The sequence below is a fragment of the Carassius carassius genome, chromosome 5, assembly GCF_963082965.1.
Source record: "Carassius carassius chromosome 5, fCarCar2.1, whole genome shotgun sequence".
Lineage (NCBI taxonomy): Eukaryota > Metazoa > Chordata > Actinopteri > Cypriniformes > Cyprinidae > Carassius > Carassius carassius.
Window position 1 is genome coordinate 35233276 of NC_081759.1, and position 25040 is coordinate 35258315.

Below are 25040 nucleotides of genomic sequence, written 5' to 3' on the forward strand. Positions count from 1 at the left end.
GTTAGTGGAAGAATTAGAGAAGAAGAGGTTATAATAACTAGGATGAGACTTGGACACTCGGGATTGAACGTTTCTCTGTTCATAACTGGAATACATGAGGCTGGTCTATGTGGGAATTGTGGGAAGAAAGAAACAGTGGAGCTTGTACATAATTGTACAAGGTATGATGAAGAAAGAAAGGAATTAATATGATTTTTAAACAAAAAAAAAGATAAAGGTAAATAAGGATTTGGAATATTTATTAGAATATGATTTTAATAGAGATAGAGTATGATACAAGATATTAATAAATTACTGTATTAATAAAGGTTACCTAACTCTGGGGAAATTCTTATCAGTATATGGTTTGTTACATGCACAATATGCAGTCCTCATTTTAAAGATTAGATATACAGAATAAAGCAGGATTCTTTAATGTATATTATGCAGATACAATAATATCACAGCTGTCTTGATCACTCGTCGTTCACATAGATGGGAGGTCACCCTGACCTTTTAACATGACCCTGTGACTGGGAAAATAATAGATCTCAGCATGTAAAGAATACTGTCGCACATTTCATTCTTGCTAAATTGGAATCTATATTAAATAATATAGTAAATCATCATCAAACAATCTAGGAGCTCAAATACTGATTAATAACTTGATTAATAATCACATAAGAGATTATATAATTGATTTTATTATGAAGGCCACGGTAGATTGACATCCACTCCTTTAATACACATATACTACTAGGTTAAGTGAAAGGATTTAAGCATAGAATGTGGATGCTCTATTTTATTCTGGATTTTAGGAGACCATGGATTTAGTCTGGAGGATCTGAACACTGGGGAGAAGGAAATGGTGGAGCATCGAATAATTATTAATTAGGAATATTTGTGTGGATACATGTGTAAGAACAGGAAAAGCATGTAAATAAACCATGAATGCATAACAGCAAAAGTAAGTGGCGATATTATCCACACAGGAGGATGCAACGCGCCAAAAAAAAGGGAAGAAGAAGAAGAGGCCACGTGGTTTCTATTTAGATGATTTAAACGGTCAGTGTGTGTAAATTACGTATATTTTAGCGTTAAAATGAGTTCTCAAACAGAAAATGTTTCCCGATCGCGAGGCCAAAAACACCAGAATGTAACTGCATTCAAAAATGACAAGTATGGAGCCAGTGCACAAGTTAAGGTAACGTCAAGCGCCTGCTAAAATAAACAGTTTAGATTCAGACTTACATTTTATGTCAGTTTCGTTGTCTCGGAGTTTATATATCCTTTGCCCTGTTTTTTTGCTTGAGTTTTGTGTGTGTCAATTTGTTTGCATTCTATCCTAATGATGCTACCAGAAAGCCAAATCAAAGGTCCGTGATGGTCTGTGCCAGCACTGCAAAGATGTGCTAGAATGGAAAGTAAAGTACAACAAATACAACCCCCTTACACAGCCACGAAAATGGTAAGATGAGGAGAGATTTACTGCATAGCAACAGATGAAAGCCAAATAAACTCCTCCACAATGAACCCATTTCTGAAATGATGATTCTCTCCTTTTCTAGTGTAAAGTGTCTTCAGAAAACCGTGAAGGATGCCTATCATATCATATGCAAGCCATGTGCACTAAAGCTGGAGCTTTGTGCAAAATGTGGGAAGAAGGAAGAGTTTGTCATTCCGTAAGTAGATTCAGGCCTGAATGCATGATCCTTCAGAAATCATTCTAATATGCTGATTTGGTGCTCAGATGCTTAATAGTTATTTGTATTATAAATGTAGAAAACAATTCTACACAATGTGATGCTTAATATTTGTTGTGAATGCCTTGAGACTTTTTCAGGATTATTTGATGAATAGAAAGATAAGTAAAGAGCGTTTATTTGAAATTTGCATCTTTTTAAACGCATCTTTTTGTGTCTTTTAGTAGTTGTGTGGTAGTATATCAGTGCAGCACATGTGCCATCTTGTGGACATACGAAGTTATGGTAAATTTATTTGTGGCCCCAAGATATTCTAGATCTACTTTTAGGCTGCTTTCACTGCTCTGTTATTCTATTAGCTGTGCATTTTTAGGGACACTTCTTCAATAAGATTAATTGAACTGTAATATGTACTGTATGTTGAGATGTATTACTATTAACTGTGACCACAAAATTAAGTTCTTGTAATTCACAGTTGTTTTAGAGAGTTTTATGTATCTGTCTGCTTTTTGTTTTTCAGACTTGACAAGAAGGAAGAAGAAGAGGTAAAGGATACCAGCCAGCCAAATAAAGGGAAGAAACAGAAAAAAAGAGACCAGGAGGAGGATGATGATAACGGAGATTTTGATGACCTGGGCTTCAGTAATGATGACTATGATAGTGATTCTTGACTGTGATTCTGTAATCGCGTTTGGTCTCGTACTGTATCGTGTTCCTTGTCAGTGTCGTACACTTGCTTGGGCATTTGTTGTGATAAACAGGAAAGTGTTTCCAAGTGCCAACAAGACACAGTGCAAAGATGTACTCTTTGAGAGAAGCAGTCAGTCAGCAGAAGTTAAAAGCAGCTCATAAGTGTATCTATTTCTTGTCCCAGTATTTAGCACAGTTGTCGTTGTTAGGAAACGCTTGTTTTGTTTACTGTGTGGAGATGTGCTGAAATCACGTTTAGTCTTGTACTGTATCACATACCTTGTCAGTGGCATGCACATGCTTGGGCATTTGTTGTGATAAACAGGAAAGTGTGTCCAGCTAAATTCAATTTGAGTTTTGTTAGACGAATATAAAAAGCTTAGTATACCACGGCAGCCCTCGTGTGAAGACCGAATAGTGTAAAGACCATTGACTCGGGTAACGTTCGTCTCCACCGAGCAGGGACACCGGCAAGGGACAAGTATCGCTTTTGAATCATTCTCTTTCCTACTACTTGTTTCCCTTCTCTTTTCAGTTTTTATAACCAATTCTAACTGTGTTTCCAGATCTCTACTATCACTACCACTCGCAAACCACGCATCACACACTGTAGGCAGCACAATTCTAACAACCTGAGCACTTTGCCTATGTTTACTAATACACTACTTTCTTTTTCTATTGGTCTCTGGAATTGCCAGTCTGCTGTAAACAAAGCAGATTTTATTACTTCTATTACTAGTCATTCAGGACTAAAACTCATGGCCCTGACAGAGACCTGGATCAAACCAGAGGACACTGTTACTCTTGCAGCACTCTTCAATAATTTCTCTTTAATCACAAAACCCCACTGACCTTTTAACCTATTAATGTATATCGATTACTCCTATCTTCATTCTCTGCTAATGTCTCCACTGCTAAAAGGACATACTATCACAACAAAATCAACAATTCGCCTAACTCTCGCATGCTCTTTAAAACATTTTCCTCCCTCCTTTGTCCTCCTCCCCCTCCTTCATCAACTCTAACAGCTAACCACTTTCCCACATTCTTCATTAATAAAATTACAAACCTTAGTGAACAATTTTCCACACCTCAAACTGTCAAACACATCTTGCCATCAAACATACATTTTTCATCCTTCTCTCTCTAAAGTAGAAGTATCTAAACTCATCCTTTCCAATCATCCTACTACTTGTCTGTTTGATCCTATTTTATCTCATCTCCTTCAAGCCATTTCTCATGCCGCCGTACCTGAACTCACTCAAATCGTTAACACATCCATTCACACTGGTGTTTTTCCCTTAACATTTAAACAGGCTTGTATAACCCCACTTCTTAAGAAATCTATTTTAGAGAACTACAGACTTTCCTCTACATTTCATTACAAAAACACTTGAACGAGTTGTGTTCAACCAATTCTCTGCCTTTCTCACATGGAACAACCTCCTAGACAGCATTTCTCCTGTCAACCATATTGGAAAATGTCATTTCAGGAACCACAATCCAGTGGTTTGAGTCCTACCTCTCAGATAGGTCCTTCAAGGTATCTTGGAGAAGTCGCAACATTTAGCTACTGGGGTGCCTCAGGGCTCAGTTCTTGGACGACTTCTCTGTCTACATGACATCACTAGGTTCTGTCATTCAGAAACATGGCTTTTCATATTACTGCTTTGCTGATGACACTCTAATTCTCATTCCATCGTGATGAGCCGACGATAGTTGCTTGCATCTCAGCATGTCTAACAGACATTACTTGTTTGATAATGGACCATCACCTTCTATTCAACCTGACAGAACTGCTTGTCATCACTTTCACTGCTTGTCATCACCATCACTTTATCAAAATTTCACCTTCCAGTTAGGCATATCAACCATAACTTCTTCAAAAACAGCTAGAAACCTTGGAGTTGTGATTGATGATAAGCTGAATTTCTCAGACCACATTGCTAAAACTGCGCTGTCCTGCAAATTTACTTTATACAACATTAGGAAGACCAGGCCCTTTCTTTTAGAACATGCTACACAACTCCTTGTTCAAGCTCTTGTTCCATCCAGGCTGGACTATTGAAATGCTCTCTTGGCAGGTCTTCCAGCCACTTCTATAAAACCTCTACAATTAATCAAAAATCCAAAAAGTCTGTTCATCAATTTGCATTGGCTACCAGTAGCAGGTTGCATAAAATTCTGCTGAAACACATGTCCATTAAATAAATGACCTACAAGCAAATGTTGTGCTGTCTGTTTAGAAAATAATGAATTACACTGAATGTTAAATCTACACCTGCACTGTTGCATTTTCTGTCCTGATGACTGTGATTTTCATCTTTTTTAAAACAGATTTTGTTAGAAACGTACACTTTGCATATAATAGTTGGCTAAAAAAAACACTGGGGACCCACTTTATATTAACTAAGCATTATTAACTACTATGTAACACTTAAATTCAAATTTCTCATGATCCATTGCACCAACCACAAGTTCACCTGTGAACAATCACACACACACACACACACAATCAAGCACAATCATCAGACACGCTTTATAAGCATTGGACAACTTCTTACACAGGGCAGAGTATTGTCTGTGTTTATTATTCCAGTGATAGCATTTTTCTGAACCAGTACCAGTTTTTCTTTTTTTTTTGATATTATCTTTTTATTTGGAAAGGCAAAATCCCATCACATACATTAATTACAATTTTTGGCATTCAAGTACATAGGCAGGGATGGATTCAAAAAGTTTAGATGAGTTGTCTATATTGCCCTTCTGAGTATTCCTTTTACAGACCATTACTTATTTCAGTTAGGAACAATAACAAAGCAGAACAGAACCGGGATGCGCACCACTTCAGGTACTTAAAACAACACAAAGAGGGCAGGTCTACACAAAGCACAAGTACAGTCAAATGAAATCAGATCTGATTGGTTTTACATACTCAGTCCATTTGGTCCAAATCTTATAAAAAAAATCTTTTTCAACTTTGAGGGAAAAGGATATCTTTTCCATAACATAAATCTCATATACAATTCCAATCCATTCATCAATGGTGGGTGGATCTACTTTTAACCATTTCCTCGTAACAGATTTCTTACTGGCTGCTAATAGTATTGCCAGCAATTTTTTATCGTTAATATTCCATGTTTCGAACCCTATATTGCCCAAATAAACAGTTTCACATTTGAATGGTATATTTACATTAAATACATTGTTTATATGTTTGTGAATCTCTTCCCAATAAGGTCTAATTATCTGGCAGTCCCAAAATATATGGAAGTGGTTGGCTCCATTAGACCCACAAAGTCTCCAACAGGCATCTCCGCTACCCTGATATCGTTTCTGAATGGGTGTGATAAAGAATCTTGCAATGTTTTTCCAGCAGAACTCCCGCCATGTGTTTGACCCGGTTGATAACCACTGCAATTGACATATTTTCCCCCAGCTCTCCTGTGTGATCATCACTTTCAATTCCCTTTCCCATTTCTTCTTTATGTACTCCGTATTCTCTTTTTTAGATAATTGTATGATATTGTATATTTTGGAGATAATTTTGTTGCTTGGTCTGGGTTTAATTAATGATAAAAATACTTCCAGGAACCCTGACTCATCTGTTCCTAACACCCCTTTAAGATTTTCATTAAAATGATGTCTCACTTGCAGGTACCTAAAAAAATCATCTTTTCCCAGTCCATAATCTTTTTGTAGGGTTTCAAAACTCTGGAATGCCCCTTTGTGGATAAATGAATAATAAGTAGTTAAACCTTTTGAGATCCATATCTTAAATCTGCCATCGATTCTGTTTGGAGCAAAGTCTGAATCATAGGCACACCATCTCATAATTTTTGATGCTTCTCCTAATCTGCAAGTTTTGACCATTGTCTGCCAGGACTTCAGAGAGCTGCCTATTATAGAGTCGTTCAGGATTTCCTGTTCTTCTAATAATTTGTTATCACTTAGTAGGGCTGTTATTGGGATTCTGTTTAACATTGTACTTTCTATTTCTTTCCATGCTGCAGTGTATGTTGGCGAACACAGGCAGACTAAAGGTCTCAGTTGGGCTGCATGGTAGTAGTCCTGTAGGCAAGGAAGGCCCATTCCACCCTTCTCTTTTCTTAATTGCAGTGTCTTAAATTTAATTCTGGCCCTTTTCCCTTGCCACACATATCTTGCTATCAATCTGTCCCATTCTAAGAATTGTTTAGATGGTATTTTGACTGGCAGACACTGAAAAAGGTATAGTAACCGTGGAAGAATATTCATCCTGATTGATTCTATCCGGGAGCTTAAACTTAAAAAGGGAATAACATTCCATCTATGTATATCAGATTTTATCTTTGAATTTAATGGGCCGTAATTGATGTCATACAATCTTGAGTAGTCCTTAGGTAATAAAACACCCAAATATTTAATGGATTCCGCATCCCATTTCCAATTGTACATGGTCTTAATTGAGGATGGTGGGTCATAATTAAATGTTAATATTTGAGTTTTATTGATATTAATTTTATAACCCGAAATGAAACCAAATTCCTCTAGTAATTTCATCAATTTTGGGAGTGTCTGAGTAGGTTGTGTTATACTTATCAATAAATCATCAGCGAATAGGGCCAGTTTTTGCTCCTCGGATTTCATTATTACGCCCTTTATGTCCGACCTCTGCCTAATCAGTTGACTCATGGGTTCTATAAACAAGGCAAAGAGGAGCGGCGACGCACAACACCCTTGTCTCGTTCCTCTTTCCAGAATGAATGATCTAGTTAGATCCCCGTTGATTTTGATTCTAGCCGTTGGTTTGTTATATAGAGCTGCAAATGTGTCTATTATATTCGTATGGAAACCAAATTTTGAAAGTACTTTATATAAAAATGACCACCTCACTGAGTCGAAAGCTTTTTCTGCATCCAAACTTAATATCAGTGTCTCCAGATTTTGTTGTGTGATTTGTCTCATAACGTGCAGTGTTTTCCTGATGTTATCTTGGGTCTGTCTTTGTCTGACAAAGCCAGTCTGGTCCTTATGTATTAATATTGGTAATATCAGTTCTATTCTTTTAGATAATATGGAGGTGAATAGTTTGTAGTCGTTATTTAACAAACTTACAGGACGGTAATTCCCACAATCCGATTGGTCCTTCCCCTCTTTAGGTATGACCGAGATCATTGCCTCCCTCCATGAGGGGGGGATATTTTTATTTTCTAAAACCCAATTAAACGTTTTTAATAATGTTGGAATTAGTTGATCTTGCATTGTTTTGTACCATTCTGTGGGAAAACCATCGGTCCCTGGAGACTTCCCCCCTTTCATTCTCCTGATTGATGATTGAAGTTCTTCTTTTGTTATTTTAGATATTAATTTTTCATTTTGTTCATCAGTGATCTGTGGGAGATTAATTTGGGCCAGAAAGGTATCAATCTGATTGTCATTGCTTGTCTGTGGTTGGGAATATAATGTTTTATAGTATTCTAGGAAGCACTGCTGGATTTTTTCCAGATTAGTTTCTATTTCATTTGTTGCAGAGTTTCTTATTTTGTGTATAGTTCTATCCGCTTGTTGTTTTCTTAACCTATATGATAAAAGTTTTAGTGATTTCCCACCTACCTCATAGTATTGTTGCTTTGTGAAAAGGAGCTTTTTTTGAATTTCTTGAGTATTTATTTCATCTATTTCTTTTATTAGTTTTTTAATCTTATGTTTGTTCTCATCTTTGAGAGACTTTGCATGTTCTTTCTGTAGTGTCTTCAATTCCTCTTCCAATTTTTTAAGTTTTACTCCCTTAATTTTTTTCTCATATGAGGATATGGATATTATTTTGCCCCTAATCACTGCTTTTAATGCATCCCAGAGAATAGGTGGGGTCACTTCTTCATTTTCGTTAATGTCCAAGTACAACTGAATTTCATTTTTCAATTTATCTTTAATAACTGGGTTATTCAGAATGTTTGAGTTCAGTCTCCAGAGGGTTGATTTCTTCTTATTGTTCAGATGGACTGACATATAAATGGGACCATGGTCTGAAATAGTGCTAGCTTTTATTTCACAATTATTCACCTTACAAAGATCTCCTTTAAGCATAAAGAAGTAATCTATGCGCGAGTAGACATTGTGAGCAGGTGAGTAATGCGAGTAGTCTCGGCTCGTCGGATTTATCTCTCTCCACACGTCGACAATCCCCACTTCACGCAACCACGTATTTAATTTTCTGTTAATGTTTTTGGCGCCAGATTTCCCATTTGATGAGTCAATTTTCGGATTTAATCGTATATTAAAATCTCCACCACTTATTAAAATCCCTTGACTTTTTGTTGTCATTAGATCAACTATATGTTTATAAAAGGACCAGTCACTGCCCGGAGGAACATACACGTTAAGGAGACTCATCACAATTCCTTCAATTTTACCCGTAATCATAACAAATCTGCCTTCGGTGTCCTTATGTTCTGATATGTGTTCGTAATTTACAGCACCGGATATCAAAGTCGCCACTCCTCTCCTCTTTCCCGATCCATGGGAAGAAAAGTAAATATGTTTAAATCCTGATTTATTCAATTTGGCATGTTCAGTATCATTAAGGTGTGTCTCTTGCAAGAAAGCTACCTGAATTTTATCCTTCTTTAATTTTGATAAGATTTTCCCTCTCTTAACTGGATTGAGTATCCCATTTATATTAAATGATGCTATCTTTAAAGACCTATTTTGCATCTATGTGATTCCCCCTTCATCTCACTCAGAAACTTAGTGCGCTTCCCCCTCCCTGCAAGAACCGGCAGGGAATGAACGACTAACATATTAATAAACATAAAACCGAACATTTGTCCGTGTGACTCCCTATGTAGGGGTCTGATAATTTGACCCTGTTGAGCCTCCCAAGGTGGCTCGAAGGGAAAATTCCCCCTCCTCATTCCGGAGGGAGAGGCCCTTACCTGTAACAGTCGCATGGAGAAAAAATAAAGTCAATAAAATAAACAAAAAATAAACAAAAACGGGGTCTAAGGATGAAAAGTTAGTCCCGAACGAACCAGTCAATCCTGCCACATAACTCCTCCACTACTTACAATACAGTTCAAAAAATTTCACAATTAACTCCGTTGTCCTCGAACTTTGGCTTAAATCCTTTAGGTCCCGGAGGGGGCCGGTGATGATCTCCTGAAGGCTCGGAGTTTCTCCCTGTAGCTTGCATCGCGTCCGGCTTTGATTGTATCCTTCCTCGCTCGCCTGTCTACTCTTTTCCAGGATAATCGTTGCACCTGTTCCATGAGTGTCTCCGGCGGTCTGGTGGTTGTTGTTACCGTGTAGCCTCTTCTCCGCAGGTCCTCTGAAGCCTCCTCTACAGTATCGTAGGTTTTGGTTCCGTCGCCGTGTCTCACGCGCAGCCTGGCTGGGAAGAGGGTCTGGAACTGAACTTTATTTTCCTTCAGCACTTTGCGGATCTCTGAATATTCTCTTCGTTGTTTGAGTATCAGAGGTGGATAGTCGTGGTCCAGGTTTATATGGTTTTCTTGCCAGGTAAACCCCTTCCTCTGCCATGCCTTGCGGAGTAATGACTCTTTTGTTTTGTAACTTAAAAACTTAATTATGATGGAGCGTGGCGGCGCATCCGTCGGTGGCTGCGGTCCCAACGACCGATGAGCCCTTTCAATATGCAGGCCGGGCATGTCATCAGTTAACTCGAGACCTTCTTGGAGTAAATTTTCCACAAATGAGACCATCGTTGTTGATTCTTTTTCTGTTCCCTCCGGTACCCCATACATCCGTATGTTATCACGTCTGGAGCGACTTTCCAGATCCAGCAGCTTATCATCCAGCTTGGTGTGTAGCTTTAGCATAGCAGTGATGACTTCCTCTGTGTTTTGGATCCTCTCCTCTGCTTTCTCAATTCGCCCTTCTGCCTCGTCCAGTCTGGTATTCACCTTCACAATTTCTTCTTTTATTTTCTCTAATTGATCTTTATTTTCCTGGCGAAAATCCTTTAGTTCTCGCAGAATCAGTTCCAAGTCGGCCATTTCTCCACGTTGTTTGCTAGCTTAAACCTATTACTGCTAACGTTAATGTTGCTGCGCCCCGTCTTTCTCACCTCTTGTCTTCGGACGATTTTTATTACTCTAAGTGGTGTTATGGTTCTTGTCCCCTTATCTGTGTTTTCTATGAAATTATTTATTTGTTTTGTATTGGGGAATTTATCTAATTGCACTGGCTCAACCGGGAGCTCTCTCTCTATGCGACCATCTTGGACGATGTTCCAACCGGAAGTCCAGTACCAGTTTTTCATAGTTAAGTCATAATCTCGCCTGGCCTGTTTTCCTGTGTTTAGATCCTTGCCTGGATTACCCTTTTGTCTTGCTGTTTCAGACTATGTTTGCCCCCGCCTGGATTATTGATGTGTACCTGGATTATCTCTCTTTTTGTCTTACCCTGTTGGATATTGTTCCCGTTGATCTCCCCACGCCTGTTTAGTGGACTGCTCATGTCTTGCCCTCAATATACCTGTTTGCCGGTGTATGACCCTGCCCGTGTATGACCATGTCTATGAATAAAGCTTTGCGTATGGATCTGCATGCCTCTGTCACTCTGTTACACCCATACCACTAAACCAATGTATCCCTAACCTTAAACATATCCCACATCAATAGCAGCAAAAGTGTTTTTGCAATACAACACTAACACAATAAGCACATTTGTAAGTAATATTTTCTAATGTAAGTACATTTAAAGATCATTAATATAAAATAGAACCATCACAGGTCTAGAATAAAACAATAAATCTTTTGAAAGAGAAAGAGTCCAGTAACACATGTTAAGTTACCATGTGATCACAGAGGTAATGCCATGAGATCATTGCCAACTATTTCAAGATTTGCAGGGAAATCTCTCGTGATGTTTAAGGAACTCAAACAAGAATAGTCTGTTTTGCCCTTTGTGCAACATCTAAACCAACTGTGACGCAAAGTTCTGGAGAAGTTAACACTGAACATGATTACTAATACAAAAAACAAAAATAAACTTTTGTGAACGATTTGAAGAACTGTAACTTTAATACTGGATTTATGTCATGAGGTTTATTCACAGTTATGAAGCAAGAGGGGAGACCTGTATCACATGTCTGACTGCATCACCATCTCCTTTACCACACACATCAAAATTATTGTGTCCAAATGCTATTGTGAAAATGTTTACAATGGCTCTATTCTTTATATGGAATACAGCTATTCATAGCATTTTTACTTTACTTTACTCTTATCAACGGCAGAACTCACTAACTTAGTTCAAAGATATGCATACAAAATACGTGTAACTTAATTTCAGTGCAGTTATTGTGCAGTGGACAATGCATACCATTTTTGCTTTGTTTCATTACAATGTCCTTTATTTTTCCCTATATGTAGTTTTTGTATATGGTGTTGTAATGTTTTATAAAGGAGTCAGGTGGGACTGCAATGTCCTAATATTGCATGAATGTCATGTGCCATGTGTATTCAAGTGTTGCATAAGAATTGTCCTTTACAATAATTATTCCTCCAGCAAACGTCAACAGATTGTTCTAATATAAAACATTGCACAGGCAATTTGCACTGCAAGAGTGTAATGTGAAACCTTTCAAAGAGGTAGCTAAGGTAACTATTGTTAATCTGTGGTGCTGTCATGCACTCTTTCATATAGTCTCCACAAACACACAATACAGCAGGCCCTTTTACCTTCATTCTAAACAAAATATTTCACAAATACTTTCAGTTCAATTTATTTGTTATTAATGGAAATAGAAAATAAAACCTAAACTATAATTTAACCACAACCTAATGAATTTTAGAATCTCAGCTTATACCAATTGTTATTAATTATAGCCCTAGATTATTAACTGATGGATATGTTCTATGTATAAGTAATTATTGGTTTAGTATTCCTTATGATTCTGACAAAAGACTTCCGTGTTGGACACCTGCTTCTGATTATGCATCACCATAACCACACGCCCCATGAGAGTGTGTACTAAACTAATAATATACACTAGAAAACATTATATTTCTTTCTTATGTGTAATTATTATTAATAATATTAGCATATTATTTGTAGTAGCGAGTAATTAATAGATCAAAATAAAGAAAACAGACTGTGGTGTGCTATAATTAATTACAGAACGTCCCAATGGCGCATGAGAGTTTGATTGGGTGTACACTATGACGCGATTAGAGCTGCTGCAATGATTACTGGTTTACAGTATCCACCTCCCATGAATTCTGCAATGCCTCGTGTCGTATATAAAAATTCAGAGAATACATTTGAAATGACATTTGAAAATCTGTGCCAATAATGAATCGGAACGACACAACCGCGCGCATTGCGCACGTCTTCAGTGGAACATTGATGCACTCCACACCACGAGCTGCGGTGGAAATACTGCACAACTGTGTCTTAGGAGTCGACGATAAGGGCAAGGTTTGTTTAATACTTAACTACAATTTGTGTCATCTCATTTTGATTTACTTTCGAAGATAAATGTCCTAACCGCATAATGTGTTATACTGGATAGGCCTATAATAAATTATACTGGATATAATAAATGATGTCATCTGCCATTGCCATATTGCTGTTTTCATAATGCTATTTTTCTTTTTGAGCAGATTGCATTTATTGAAAATCATCGAGATGTGGTCAGTCTTTCAGAAAAATGGGGCTTTGAAACTTCAGACATAAAACAACTTGGACAATAGTAAGTACATCAGTCTAAATGAATTACATATATTCTATAGTCTAAGATTCGTAAGTCTTGCATAATTTGCTTTTTGCATTAAGAACAACCACTCAGCAGGTAACAAAATAGAGCAAGAACCTTTGTGTAAACAAGCTTTGTAATCAAATTGTATAATAATGAGCATGTTCAAGCTTGAAATCGTTTTGCAGTGCCACTGCTTAATTTTACTTTGGCTCCACAGTGAGTTTCTTATGCCCGGAATGGTTGATACACACATCCATGCGTCTCAGTATAGCTATACTGGAACTGCCTTAGACCTGCCTCTGCTGGAGTGGCTCAACACTTACACTTTCCCTGTTGAAGCCAAGTATAAAGACTTGGATTTTGCCAATAATGTCTACACTAAAGTTGTGGTAAGCTCACTGAAATGGATTAAATAGAAACTATAATACATTAAGAATAACTCTAAAGTAAGGTAAATAATTGATGGAACTGATATGGATGTAGAATGCATGTTGCAAATTTCGTCTGAACCTTTATGTTGACTGTTTGGCATTGTAGAGAAGAACATTAAAGAATGGCACCACTACTGCTTGTTATTTTGCCACAATACACACTGATGCCTCTCTTGTCCTCGGAGAGCTTGCAGGTAAAACACATGCAACCAAGGATACACACATTGAATGAATTTCCCCTGTGATTGTGTCTGTAGTGGCAAACACAAACACATCCTTTCTCTAACCTTTGGAGTTTGTCTTGCTTTGTCCTATCTTGTTCCTCACAGTGTGTTAAGTAACTGCATTTATGTTTACTTTTTTCATATTATGTAAGAGGTGCCCTATGACCTATCGTATACTGTGACAGAGAATAACTCTGTCTAAACTTTAATATTACTTTAAAATCATGTGTCCACTATGTTGTTGTATCATTATCTCACAAGATAATAAATCAATCATTGATTTTGGATTTTGATATACAACATTTTGCCTCTTTTCCACTAGATAGGTTTGGACAAAGAGCTTTAGTGGGTAAAGTTTGCATGGACTGCAATTCTGCAGTTCCACAATACAAAGAGAGTCCAAGTGAATGTAAAGAGGAGACAGATCGGTGAGTTTTAGTGGACTGTACTGACACAATAGTGTTAGTAACCTCATGTACAATTTACAAAATGACTGAGTTTTGCTTATAAACCTAATCTTAACCCCAGTCTGATCAATGAAATTGAAGATATGATTCTGCTTCCTCTTGTTTTTTTGCAGTTTCATCAAAGAGCTTCTCAAAAAGGAGGTAAATAACGGGTTCATTTCTCATTCATTTAATTGATTTATTATATAACTCTAGTCAGAGTCGGTGTTACAGTAAGTTGTTGTGCCTAAATGATTTCAGACTCTGTAAATATGAAAATAAAAAATGTATTATCTGACTGTTTAAGTACACGAATGTTAAGCCTGTGGTCACTCCTCGATTCGCTCCATCCTGTTCCTCTTCACTGCTCAGTGAATTAGGTGAGATCGCCAAAAACAACAAGCTTCATGTTCAGGTTTGTCCTCCTTTCACATTAACATCTCCTTGATAAACAGTGATTTACAAAGGTTAAAGAGCATACTGTTAACATTGAGGTGGATTATTGCATTGTTCACATGGTAGAAGTTTAAAACATGGTATGATGACTAAGAGGTTTTGATTGACACATGGCCTTATGGTGTTATGCTCATAATTCTTGTAAAAGGTGATAATGCGGAGAATGATGGGTGTGGTTAGCTTTATATACTCCATGCTCCATTAGCATTTATAATAGAGATTATGTTCAATATAAAACTATAACTGTAATATTATAAATAAATGCTTTATTTATTATAAACTGATATTCTAAACTAATAGCAGTTTAGCTGCTGTAAATCATAAAACATACTAAGTAAAATTATTAACACCTGTTTTTCTGCAATCATTAAACCTATAGAGTCACATCAGTGAGAACAAAGAGGAAGTGGAGCTTGTGAAGACATTGTTCCCAGGCTGCAGATCCTACACTGATGTTTACCTCAAGCACAACCTGCTTACAGAAAGGGTGAGTGCTATTCAGTGATTGTCATTATACTGGTGAAATATATTTTTGCATGTATTATTTCTTTATATATTACTTTATATATATTGTTCTACATAGATACCTTTGTTACTGATTCATTGTATAATTTTGTAGATTTTTTTTCTGAATGGTGTTGCAACAGAGTCCAAGTATGAAATGTCTGAATTATGTCTATGCATGACATAAACAAATATCAGTCTTCTATTACAAATACAGTGGTTATTGAAAAACTGTTTTATCTTAAAACTGCTTTATTTTTATCTTTTCAAAAGGTGTTGTGATATTTCAAACCACCTTTGCCCTTAAAAATAAACAGGGAGGAACACCTGGTGTAAAATGGGTTTATTGAGCCTTTAAAATATATGCAGCTGTTGGCCGATATACAGTTCTCAGAGTTCATTTAAAAAAAAAGATATACCAATAAACTCATAAAGCTGCACATATTTGATGAACCAATATGTTTTTATTGAAGGCTTTTATTTTGGTTGGTTGTCATTAGCCCTGTGGATGTGAAGGGCTTGCATGAGAGGTTCTGAATCATGTGCTTTGTAATATAAGTTTGTGATCAAGAGTTGAGTACACTGGAGTGCATTGTCATTTGTTTAAGTACACAAACTCCCTGCCCTGAAAAGATGACACTCTTCCTCACTGATCTGGGACCAAGTGCACTTTCTGACTATTTCTGAATTAAAAGACCTATGATTTAAAGGAACAATTCACCAAAAATAAAATATTGAATATTTACTCATGCTAGGGTCGTTGCAAACTTGTCAAAACAAAATATTTGATGATTTTAATCAAATCAGAATGTTTCAGTTTTAGATTTTGGATAACTGAGTTTAATTTGCAATGAACTGGCTTCAATTCATTGCTATTCTGAAATGTATGGAAAAGTTAATTTGATTATAAAGCACCCTTCCAGTTGTTCAATTAAACCTTTGCATAAAAGTTTAGGTTTGAGAATTGAAATTGGTTTGTAATTAAATTATGCAAATGACTATTGCAGACTGTAATGGCCCATGGCTGTCACCTAACTGATGAAGAACTGGAGCTCTTTCGTGAAACGGGATCTGCAATCTCTCACTGTCCTAACAGTAACATTTCGTAAGCACCTCAAGCCTTTTACTATTAATATACATTCTCAGATTGCTTTAATATATTCAAATGCATTGATTGCCTTTTTTACCATCCCAGGATTTGCAGTGGGATGCTAAATGTGCGCAATGTCTTGAACCACAAAGTGAAATTGGGTTTGGGGACAGGTAAAGCTGTTTGCCAGGCCATTTTGTGCATTACAGTGGCTAAATTCTTTATTAGCGAAAGCTTTAAAGATAATAAGCTATACATGTCAGTTCAGGTTCAGTTTTCTGCATTTTATGGTTTTGTCTGTGCCGTCTGTAGATGTAGCAGGAGGCTACTCCCCATCCATGCTAGATGCTATGAGAAGAACCCTTGACACATCGAAAGCCCTGACCATCCAGGACCCTCAGCATAAGACTCTGAGCTTTGAGGAGGTTTTCAGATTGGCTACACTTGGAGGCAGCGAAGGTAAGTTTCCAGCTCTCATTGACAAACAGGTTATTTAATACTAGCACAGCACATTATATAAACATGGCTGGTTGTTCTCCACACTCCCTACAGCCCTCTCATTGGATGATCAGATCGGAAACTTTGTGGTAGGCAAGGACTTTGATGCCCTGCGAGTGAATATTTGCGTTCCTGACGGACCGATCGATTTGTTTCCCGGTGAAGCCCCCAAGGTTCAACAGATCTCCTACTGATCTTTTCTGCCCTCATACTGAGAAAACAACATCAGTCGGTTAAATGTTTTTTGTGTGTGTGGTCATATGCAAACACACTGGTCTTGTTGCAAAAACAATCAATATCAATGAATATCTTTTGCATACTTTATAAATTCTTTAATGTGTACAAATGATAAAGAATGCCCCATTTAATGTGCTTTTTTTCATACAGGTCATTTTGGAGAAGTTTTTAAACTTAGGTAAGTTGCTTTAAAAAAATGTTGACATGCTTAAAATATCACTTTAATTCAGATATTCTTGTCTTATCTAAATTCATTTTTGTTCTTAAAAGGTGATGATCGAAACATTACTGAAGTCTACGTGGCTGGAAGACAAGTGGTTCCATTTCCAGATAAATAATTACTCTCTAGTTGTTTTTACCAGAAATATAATACATCTATTTAGGAGAAGTGTTTTTTTTTTTGTTTGTTTTTTTTAAAGAACATAATCTCTTTATGAATGTATATTGTTTAGTTAGCATATTGTTTAATGTCTTTATTTTGGAAATATTGTTTATTTTTTATTTATGATTTAAAGATTTGCCCAATAATCAAATAGATTTTCTTTCATTTTTATTAAATTGTTGTCTGCTATTAACTAGTCGTGTTCATAATGGAACAAATGTGACAGAATATATTTTATATTAATCAATGACAAATTGACAATAAAAGTGCTTAATGTATGTTATTTAGGTATATTTATTTATTAATTTTTGATTGCTTGTATAATCATTGATTAATGATAATAAATGGCAAAACAAGTATTTTTGACACTCTATAATGCAAACAGCTCTCATCAGAATCTCTTAGCTGTCTGTCTCACCTGTCCTTTCACTGTTTATGACAGTTCTCAAGAAGAAACAGTGCTCTTGATTACATTTGCTTCATGCCCTACGTACGTGCTTACAATGTAATGCATTTGAACTAAAATTGAGTGGTCATCATTCCAAGCTGTGACAGCAGTGTCTTGCAGTATGACATGCTATACATCTAAATTGATTTTAAACAACATTTTTTTAATTATTCAGTCATTTTTAAAAATGGAGTTAAGAGACTGTGTAGCTAATTGTTATATTAAAAATTAGTGACTTTTCACACAACAGTACTATTTAAATTAATTTCAGTAAAATTACATAAATAAATATGCACTTTGCATTATTCATATACATTTTAAAAACATTTAGAAAAGTTTATCTTCCGATTAATTGGCAAAAATAATAGATAACCACATGGAGGCGCTAAGAGACAGTTTTACACTGCAGATCTAACCAGTCTACAACGATTGGTTTTAGCAAAGAAAAAAAATACTGTGTGCTTTAGTGGGTATGAGTCATATATTTGACTAATTGTTTTCACAGTATGCTCATATTTGAGTCACATTTTATATTCAAATATCAGTAAACGTGATTTACATTTTATATAATTTTCTGTTAGTATATGCTGATTTTAATTTATCTGAAACACTTATACATAATATTATTTTATGTCATGCAAGTTTGTGTCTTTTTCAGCTGAACTATGTTGCACCACAATGCCAACATTCCAGTTCTGAATTCTCGGTCAGTCAGGTCTGTCTTGTGTGTTTGGAAAAATAATATCTGAACATATTGCTCAGCAAGCAAATCTTGCTTTCATAGTGACAACTTCATCATGGTGAATCTTCAGTATATATTTAGATGTTACAGGAATTTTTACAAACTTAACTGCTTTCACAGAAGAAAATGTAAAGGATATATGCGACTCTTGACCACAAAAACCAGTCATAAGTGGCATGGGTAAATTTGAAGCTGTAGCCAGCAATACATTTTATGGTTCAAAATTATTGTTTTTTTCTTTTATGGCAAAAATCATTAGGATATTAAATAAAGATCATGTTCCATTAAGTTATTTTGTAAATTTCATACAGTAAATATATCAAAACTAAATTTTAATTAGTATGCATTGCTAAGGACTACATGCGGACAACTTTAAAGTCGATTTTCTCAACATGCACCCTCAGAATCCAGATTTTCAAATAGGCTTGACCTGTGCATATTTCTCTCCAGATTCAGACAAGATGGCTTTTCACTTGTGAAAGCAATATTATGTATGCTACCTTGGAATGTTATTTTAGCCGGAAGCAATGGCCTGAAAGTAAAAACATCTTACTGATGGTTTTGTTTCTTACAAACATGAAGCCTTTCACTTCACAAGATGTTAACTGATGGACTGGAGTCATTAAAATTGCTTGTGGATTATTTTGATGTTTTTATCAGCTGTTATTCTGACGTAATCCATTAACTGCAGAGGATCCATCGGGAGCAAGTGATTTAATGCTAAATTTTAACATCTATTCTAAAGAAAAAACAAACTCTACAAAATCAAAGGTTTCAGCAAATTTGAATTTTGGGGTGAAATATCCCTTTAAATATAAGATATTAGCAAATGAAATGGACCTCAAAACTGTCTGCTTTGTCGTTCTAGCCCAAGGGCTTGAACCACAGACATCTAGCAAATAGCATAAAGTAAGTGTCTCGAGAGAGAGAGAGAGAGAGAGAGAGAGAGAGAGAGAAGCAGAAATGAGGGAGAGTGTATAAACACTGGAGTGAAAGACAAAGAGGCACACAGATGGTAGAGATACAGAGAATGAGACGGATATCGCATATGGAAGCAGATTAATCTCAAATATAATTCACGCAAAAAACATGATTCACACATGCGTAGACAATTTTACATGCATGAAACCTAATTCACGTACACACAAAAAAATATCCACGTGCGTGAAAAAAAATATATTCACAAAAAGCAATTCACATGCGCAAAATAAAATTATATACTCATAAAATACATTTCACAAATGCAAAACTGTGCACAAAACCTTTGAATGTTTAAAATGTATGAGTGTATCCTTGCATTTGAATGTGCAAATCGTCATTCACGTACGAATCGCCTTAGATATGTGTGTGTGTGTGTTTTTGAGACTTTCCTGGCAGCATAACACTCGTAACACAGAGCAGTCGTACTCTTTAGCCAATCAGATTTAAGCTTATCAATCGACCAATCAGTATCACGTGAGGGCGGGCCTACCTGCATGTTACGTCATCAGCTTTCGACCAGTTCATGGCTGAGCAGAGGTAAGTGCAGTTAATCGTTCATTTCTGTTTAGATGTTAGAGATCAGTTGAAGCAATAGTTTATTAACTGCTGTTTAGTCGACATGTGAATATAAACATTTATTTTTAGTACTGATGGATTTTCATGTCCTTTCCACCACACATTCAACTGATGATAATGTATGTAATGACGTGCATATAGGAGACATGTTTTGATCTGCATATATTATGTAGTTTTATTGTTTCAGATTTCCAAGACAGATGATATATGAAGATGCAGACAACCAGTACTGTGATCTTACCATTTCTACTGTAATTTTTTATAAAAAAGTCATGTTGCAAGCAATCCATTTTGACAGTGGTGTTCCATGTTGTTGAAAGTGATGCATTGTTACTGTATTAATTTGTCTCCTGCGGACTATATGTACACGCTTTAGGAATAAAGCCTTGCTATGCATGCATTATTAAATGTTCTTGTAAGAATTAAAAGATTCAGACATAGTTCAATTTGTACACGTTTTATTAATTTGAAAGTTTCCGAATCATTTGGGAATAAAATATATAAAATGACTTGATCATGATTAATGTTCCTGTTACATATGATCATGAACTGACAGTCTAAACTGTGAAGCACAATATTCAGTACAGAGAAATATACGTCTCTTCAGGAGTTGTGAGATCCATTCAGAGTGTACTTTGCTTTTAAAGTATATAAATATAATTGCAATACATCAAGTGAAAAGTTAAAAAATGAATTGTGTTCAGTCCGGTCATCAGTAGACCTCTCTGTTAGGACATATAAGATTGTGTCCTGATATTTAAAGTACTAAAACCCTATAGTACAAGAGGTGCAGACAGAGGATGTGGGAAATTAAGTGATGGTATTTGAATAGAGTTTACTGAGTAATCTTAGTCGCATAATCTTAATTGCCTCTCTATGATAAGTACCTTTGTCTTATCAGCATAAAATCAGATTTGCCTATTTTACTAGGCAAAGTAAAATGAATGCTTCACAATATTGTCCTGTGAGACCTTAAGATGACAATAAAAACCTTATTTAAAAACCTTGACATTACAATACAGCATAAGGAAATTAATGTTGAATATATTGGTAACAGTCTACAATAAGGTACAATAACTAGTTAACATTAGTTCATGTATTAAATAACCATGAGCAATACATTTGTTGCTGTGTTTGTTAATCTTTGTTAACGTTAGGTAAAAATACAGCTGTTCAGTGTTGGTTTACAGTGCATTTACTAATGTTAACAAGATTTTAATGAAGTATTAGTAAATGTTAACATTAACAAAAAATAATAAAGGCTGTTCACGTGCAGTTCATTGTTAGTTCATGTTAACTAATGAAACTTTTTAATAAAGTGTTACCAAATAAGACATAAATACAAAAAAAGTATAAAAGAGAATATAAAGAAACAACATGAATTAGGATGTTCGTGACTGCTATCCAGATGTCACACCAAAGGTGAGTAATCCTGAAAAATGCAGGGAAACATGTGTTAATAATAATTTAACATCATACACAAATGGCAAAAAAAACACTGGCTGCTCATAAAAAAAGGTCTATTCACTATTTAAAGAACAATCTCGATGGGTATTGACCACAGATGATTGTTTTGCAACCATTAGCGTGATTGTAGCTGTGAGAGCTGTCTGTACCTTCAGCTAAAATACAACAAAACAAGCATCATTCTTCTTCATTTTTGACACGATATGGGACATCTGATTACAACAACACTTGCTTACATCAGTTAATAGTTCATAAACTATTGCTTCAACTGATCTCGAACTCTTTAACTTCAGTTAACACAGAAATGAACGATTAACTGCACTTACCTCTGCTCAGCCATGAACTGGTCGAAAGCTGATGACGTAACATGCAGGTAGGCCCGCCCTCACGTGATACTGATTGGTCGATTGGTAAGCTTAAATCTGATTGGCTAAAGAGTACGACTGCTCTGTGTTACGAGTGTTATGCTGCCAGGAAAGTCTCAAAAACACACACACACATATCTAAGGCGATTCGTACGTGAATGACGATTTGCACATTCAAATGCAAGGATACACTCATACATTTTAAACATTCAAAGGTTTTTGTGCACAGTTGTATATCTACGAATTGTGTTTTGCATTTGTGAAATGTATTTTACGAGTATATAATTTTATTTTGCGCCTGTGAATTGCTTTTTGTGAATATTTTTTTTTTCACGCACGTGGATATTTTTTGTGTGTACGTGAATTAGGTTTCATGCATGTAAAATTGTCTACGCATGTGTGAATCATGTTTTTTGCGTGAATTATATTTGAGATTAATCTGCTTCCATAATCGCAAGCCATTTTAACATTTAAAAGTTAAGTTTGACTATCCGGAATTAACATTGTCGATATCACCAACGTCTTTCTGACTAGTCGTAATCACATTTTTGATAGTTGGAATTGTAATTCAAGATATCTGTAACGTAATTGTGACTAGTCGAAACGACCGATAGAGATATCTGTAATGCAGTTTTGACTAGGCAAAACTGAATTACAGATATCTGCAATGACGTCATTGAAAACGACATTCAACTCGTCACACATCTTAAATGACAATTGCAGATATCTGTAATTCAGTTTTGCCTAGGCAGAATCAAAGTTAAAGATATCTCAAACGTCATTATGACTAGATTAGAACAACACACTCTGCTCCCGCCTAAAGTGCAATGCGGGCCTAATTTGCATAAAGATATCTGCAACATCATTTCGCCTAGTCAAAACTCTAATTCAGGATATCTGTAATTACATTTCCACTAGGCTGAATGAAAATTACAGATATCTCAAATTTCAGATATCTCTAATCAAAATTCATTTCAAGATATCTATAACTTGATAATAGATATCTACAATTACATTATGACTATCCCTAACTCCAGTTTGAGATATCTAAAATGCCATTTTGACTAGTCATAATTCCAGTTATAGATATCTACAACATAATTTCGCCTAGTAAAAAAAAGGAACATGTAGATATCTTGAATTGACTTGAATTAAAGATATCTTGAACTGGAGTTATGACTAGTCAGAATCAAATTGAAGATATCTCAAACTGGAGTTACAGATATCTACAATTCAGTTACAGATATCCGTAATTCACAAAGTGGATATCTTCAACTGAATTGTAGATATCTGTAATGATAAACCCCATACAAATGAATGGCAAGAGTGATGTAATTTGTCCTAGGAAGAATGTCTTTGTGGAAATCTGAAATTACAATTATGGATAGGAAGAATGTAGTTGCGGATATCTGAAATGTTCTTTTTGACGAGGCAAAACTAAAATACAGATATCTGCAACACACATCCAGTCTAGCTTTTAAATGTTAAAACGGTTTTCCATAGTGGCGAGCCTGTGTCATATGCAATGACGTCATAGTGCCTATCTAAAGCCCCGCCTTCTTCCTGTCACCTCTCTCTGTCTCTTAACAGAAATGCTGAATCAGTCAGAGCTTGATCTGTCTGGATGGGAGTTTCCTGGCTAGACCACACAAAGTACATTAAATAGTTGTGACAGACAGGCATATATATAAGCATTTTAATAACACAACTTTACTGAAATGTTTTTTGTTTTGTTTTGTTTAACAGACTTTTGGCAATAAAATATTTTACATTGTGTATGAAGCTCATTGACTCAGTGAATCTGAAAGAACTTCCTGTGTGATCTACCCTGAGCAACACAAGCAGCATTGTGAGCCACACCCAGACTCATGAGTAAAAGGGTGGTTTACTCTGTACTGTCAACCGATTACAATCTTCCTGACTATGCCTCAAAGAGCAAAAGCTCGGTCGTTACACGGGAACGTTCTGGTAAAGTTCAGAAAGAGCAGCATGTGAATTTGGAGTTTCCTGTGAAGTGAGAATTGTGTCAGATTAAGATTGTTTACTTGTGCGTGGTATTGTTAGGCTGAGAGAGATTGTGCAAGATCACAGGCGGAACTCACTGGCCTAGTTCACTGCATCTGTCATAATCTGGTTCGACTTTGTGACAGACCAGCCAAAAAGACAAAACACTAAAACTGAAAAGCTAAGTCTGCTACCTTAAATTTCTCGTCACTACTAATGGAGAATTTCAAGATGAAACTGTGGAAACATTATAAAATTGAGCAGAAATTACACATGTAGCATTTCATGCTGTTAAGATTGAAACAAGAGAACATAAGCAAGCCAATGGGGTAAGAAGACAAACTTATTTCAAAAGAAAAACAAGCTTGTTTTTCTTACCGCATTGGCAATTTTCCCCCTTATTTTAAGCATAAACAATTATTTTTTTTTTTTCAGATATAAAGACTTAATATCATGCCATTTTCTTCACAAATGCTTCTTGATTTAAGAATGTTTAGATATTTATACTGGGAAAACAAGACAAAAATACTGAGTAAGACAATCACCTTTTGCAGGGAACTTTTTTTTACTAGCCATTAATACCCCCTGATGACAGTTTTTGTAATATTTATTATATTTTTATAACTTAACATATTTTTTAAATTGTCATTGGCATTTATAGGACCATTTAAATCAAGGATTCCGGAACCCCGTTTAGCCTAAAATATTCTCTTTAAGAAAATATTAAAATAATTTAAACTTTCATATGTTCACAATACTCTGATATCAGTTAGTGGTCACATGACATGGAGGTAAACATTTTTTAAATTTATAAAAAAAAAAAAAAAAAATAAAAAAAAAACACCCCAGTTAAAAAAACCTCTGATATAAATTATTAAAAAATTACTTTAAAAAAGAAAGTTGAAAAAAATTCTGAAAAATAAATACTTAATACCCCCCCCCTCCCCCAAAAAAGGGCTTCTACCAAAACCTACATTTTAAACTCTTTCTGTTAGCTACTCTGTCTCGTGGTTCTGAGCCTTGCCCTCTTCTCCTCAGCCAAACTCACGACTGTATTTACAGCCTCTGACTGGCACAAGGATTAACGTGGGAAGAACACGCAGAACTGTGTG

At 35.8% G+C, this 25040-nt stretch overlaps 2 protein-coding genes across 3 annotated transcripts; both read left to right on the forward strand.

The window, feature by feature from the left end:
• Window positions 1-941: 941 nt before the first annotated feature.
• Window positions 942-2808, forward strand: c5h9orf85 (chromosome 5 C9orf85 homolog). 2 transcript variants are annotated; one of them, XR_009433896.1, is made up of 5 exons: window positions 942-1183; window positions 1341-1447; window positions 1548-1661; window positions 2203-2457; window positions 2712-2808. XR_009433896.1 is itself a non-coding variant. In XM_059550920.1 (4 exons), exons 1-4 carry the CDS (start codon window positions 1082-1084, stop codon window positions 2351-2353), a joined length of 474 nt encoding a protein of 157 aa, XP_059406903.1. In that variant the 5' UTR covers window positions 943-1081; the 3' UTR covers window positions 2354-2642. The 2 variants fall into 2 exon arrangements, 1 of the variants encoding a protein (XP_059406903.1); XM_059550920.1 differs by lacking the exon at window positions 2712-2808 and having other exon boundaries at window positions 943-1183; window positions 2203-2642.
• Window positions 2809-12582: 9774 nt separating this feature from the next.
• Window positions 12583-17364, forward strand: gda (guanine deaminase). The gene is made up of 14 exons (XM_059550921.1): window positions 12583-12797; window positions 12983-13071; window positions 13295-13466; window positions 13615-13702; window positions 14055-14160; window positions 14313-14340; window positions 14486-14593; window positions 15014-15121; window positions 16146-16243; window positions 16334-16401; window positions 16541-16687; window positions 16781-16899; window positions 17114-17141; window positions 17234-17364. Exons 1-14 carry the CDS (start codon window positions 12672-12674, stop codon window positions 17299-17301), a joined length of 1353 nt encoding a protein of 450 aa, XP_059406904.1. The 5' UTR covers window positions 12583-12671; the 3' UTR covers window positions 17302-17364.
• The last annotated feature ends 7676 nt before the right edge of the window (window positions 17365-25040 follow it).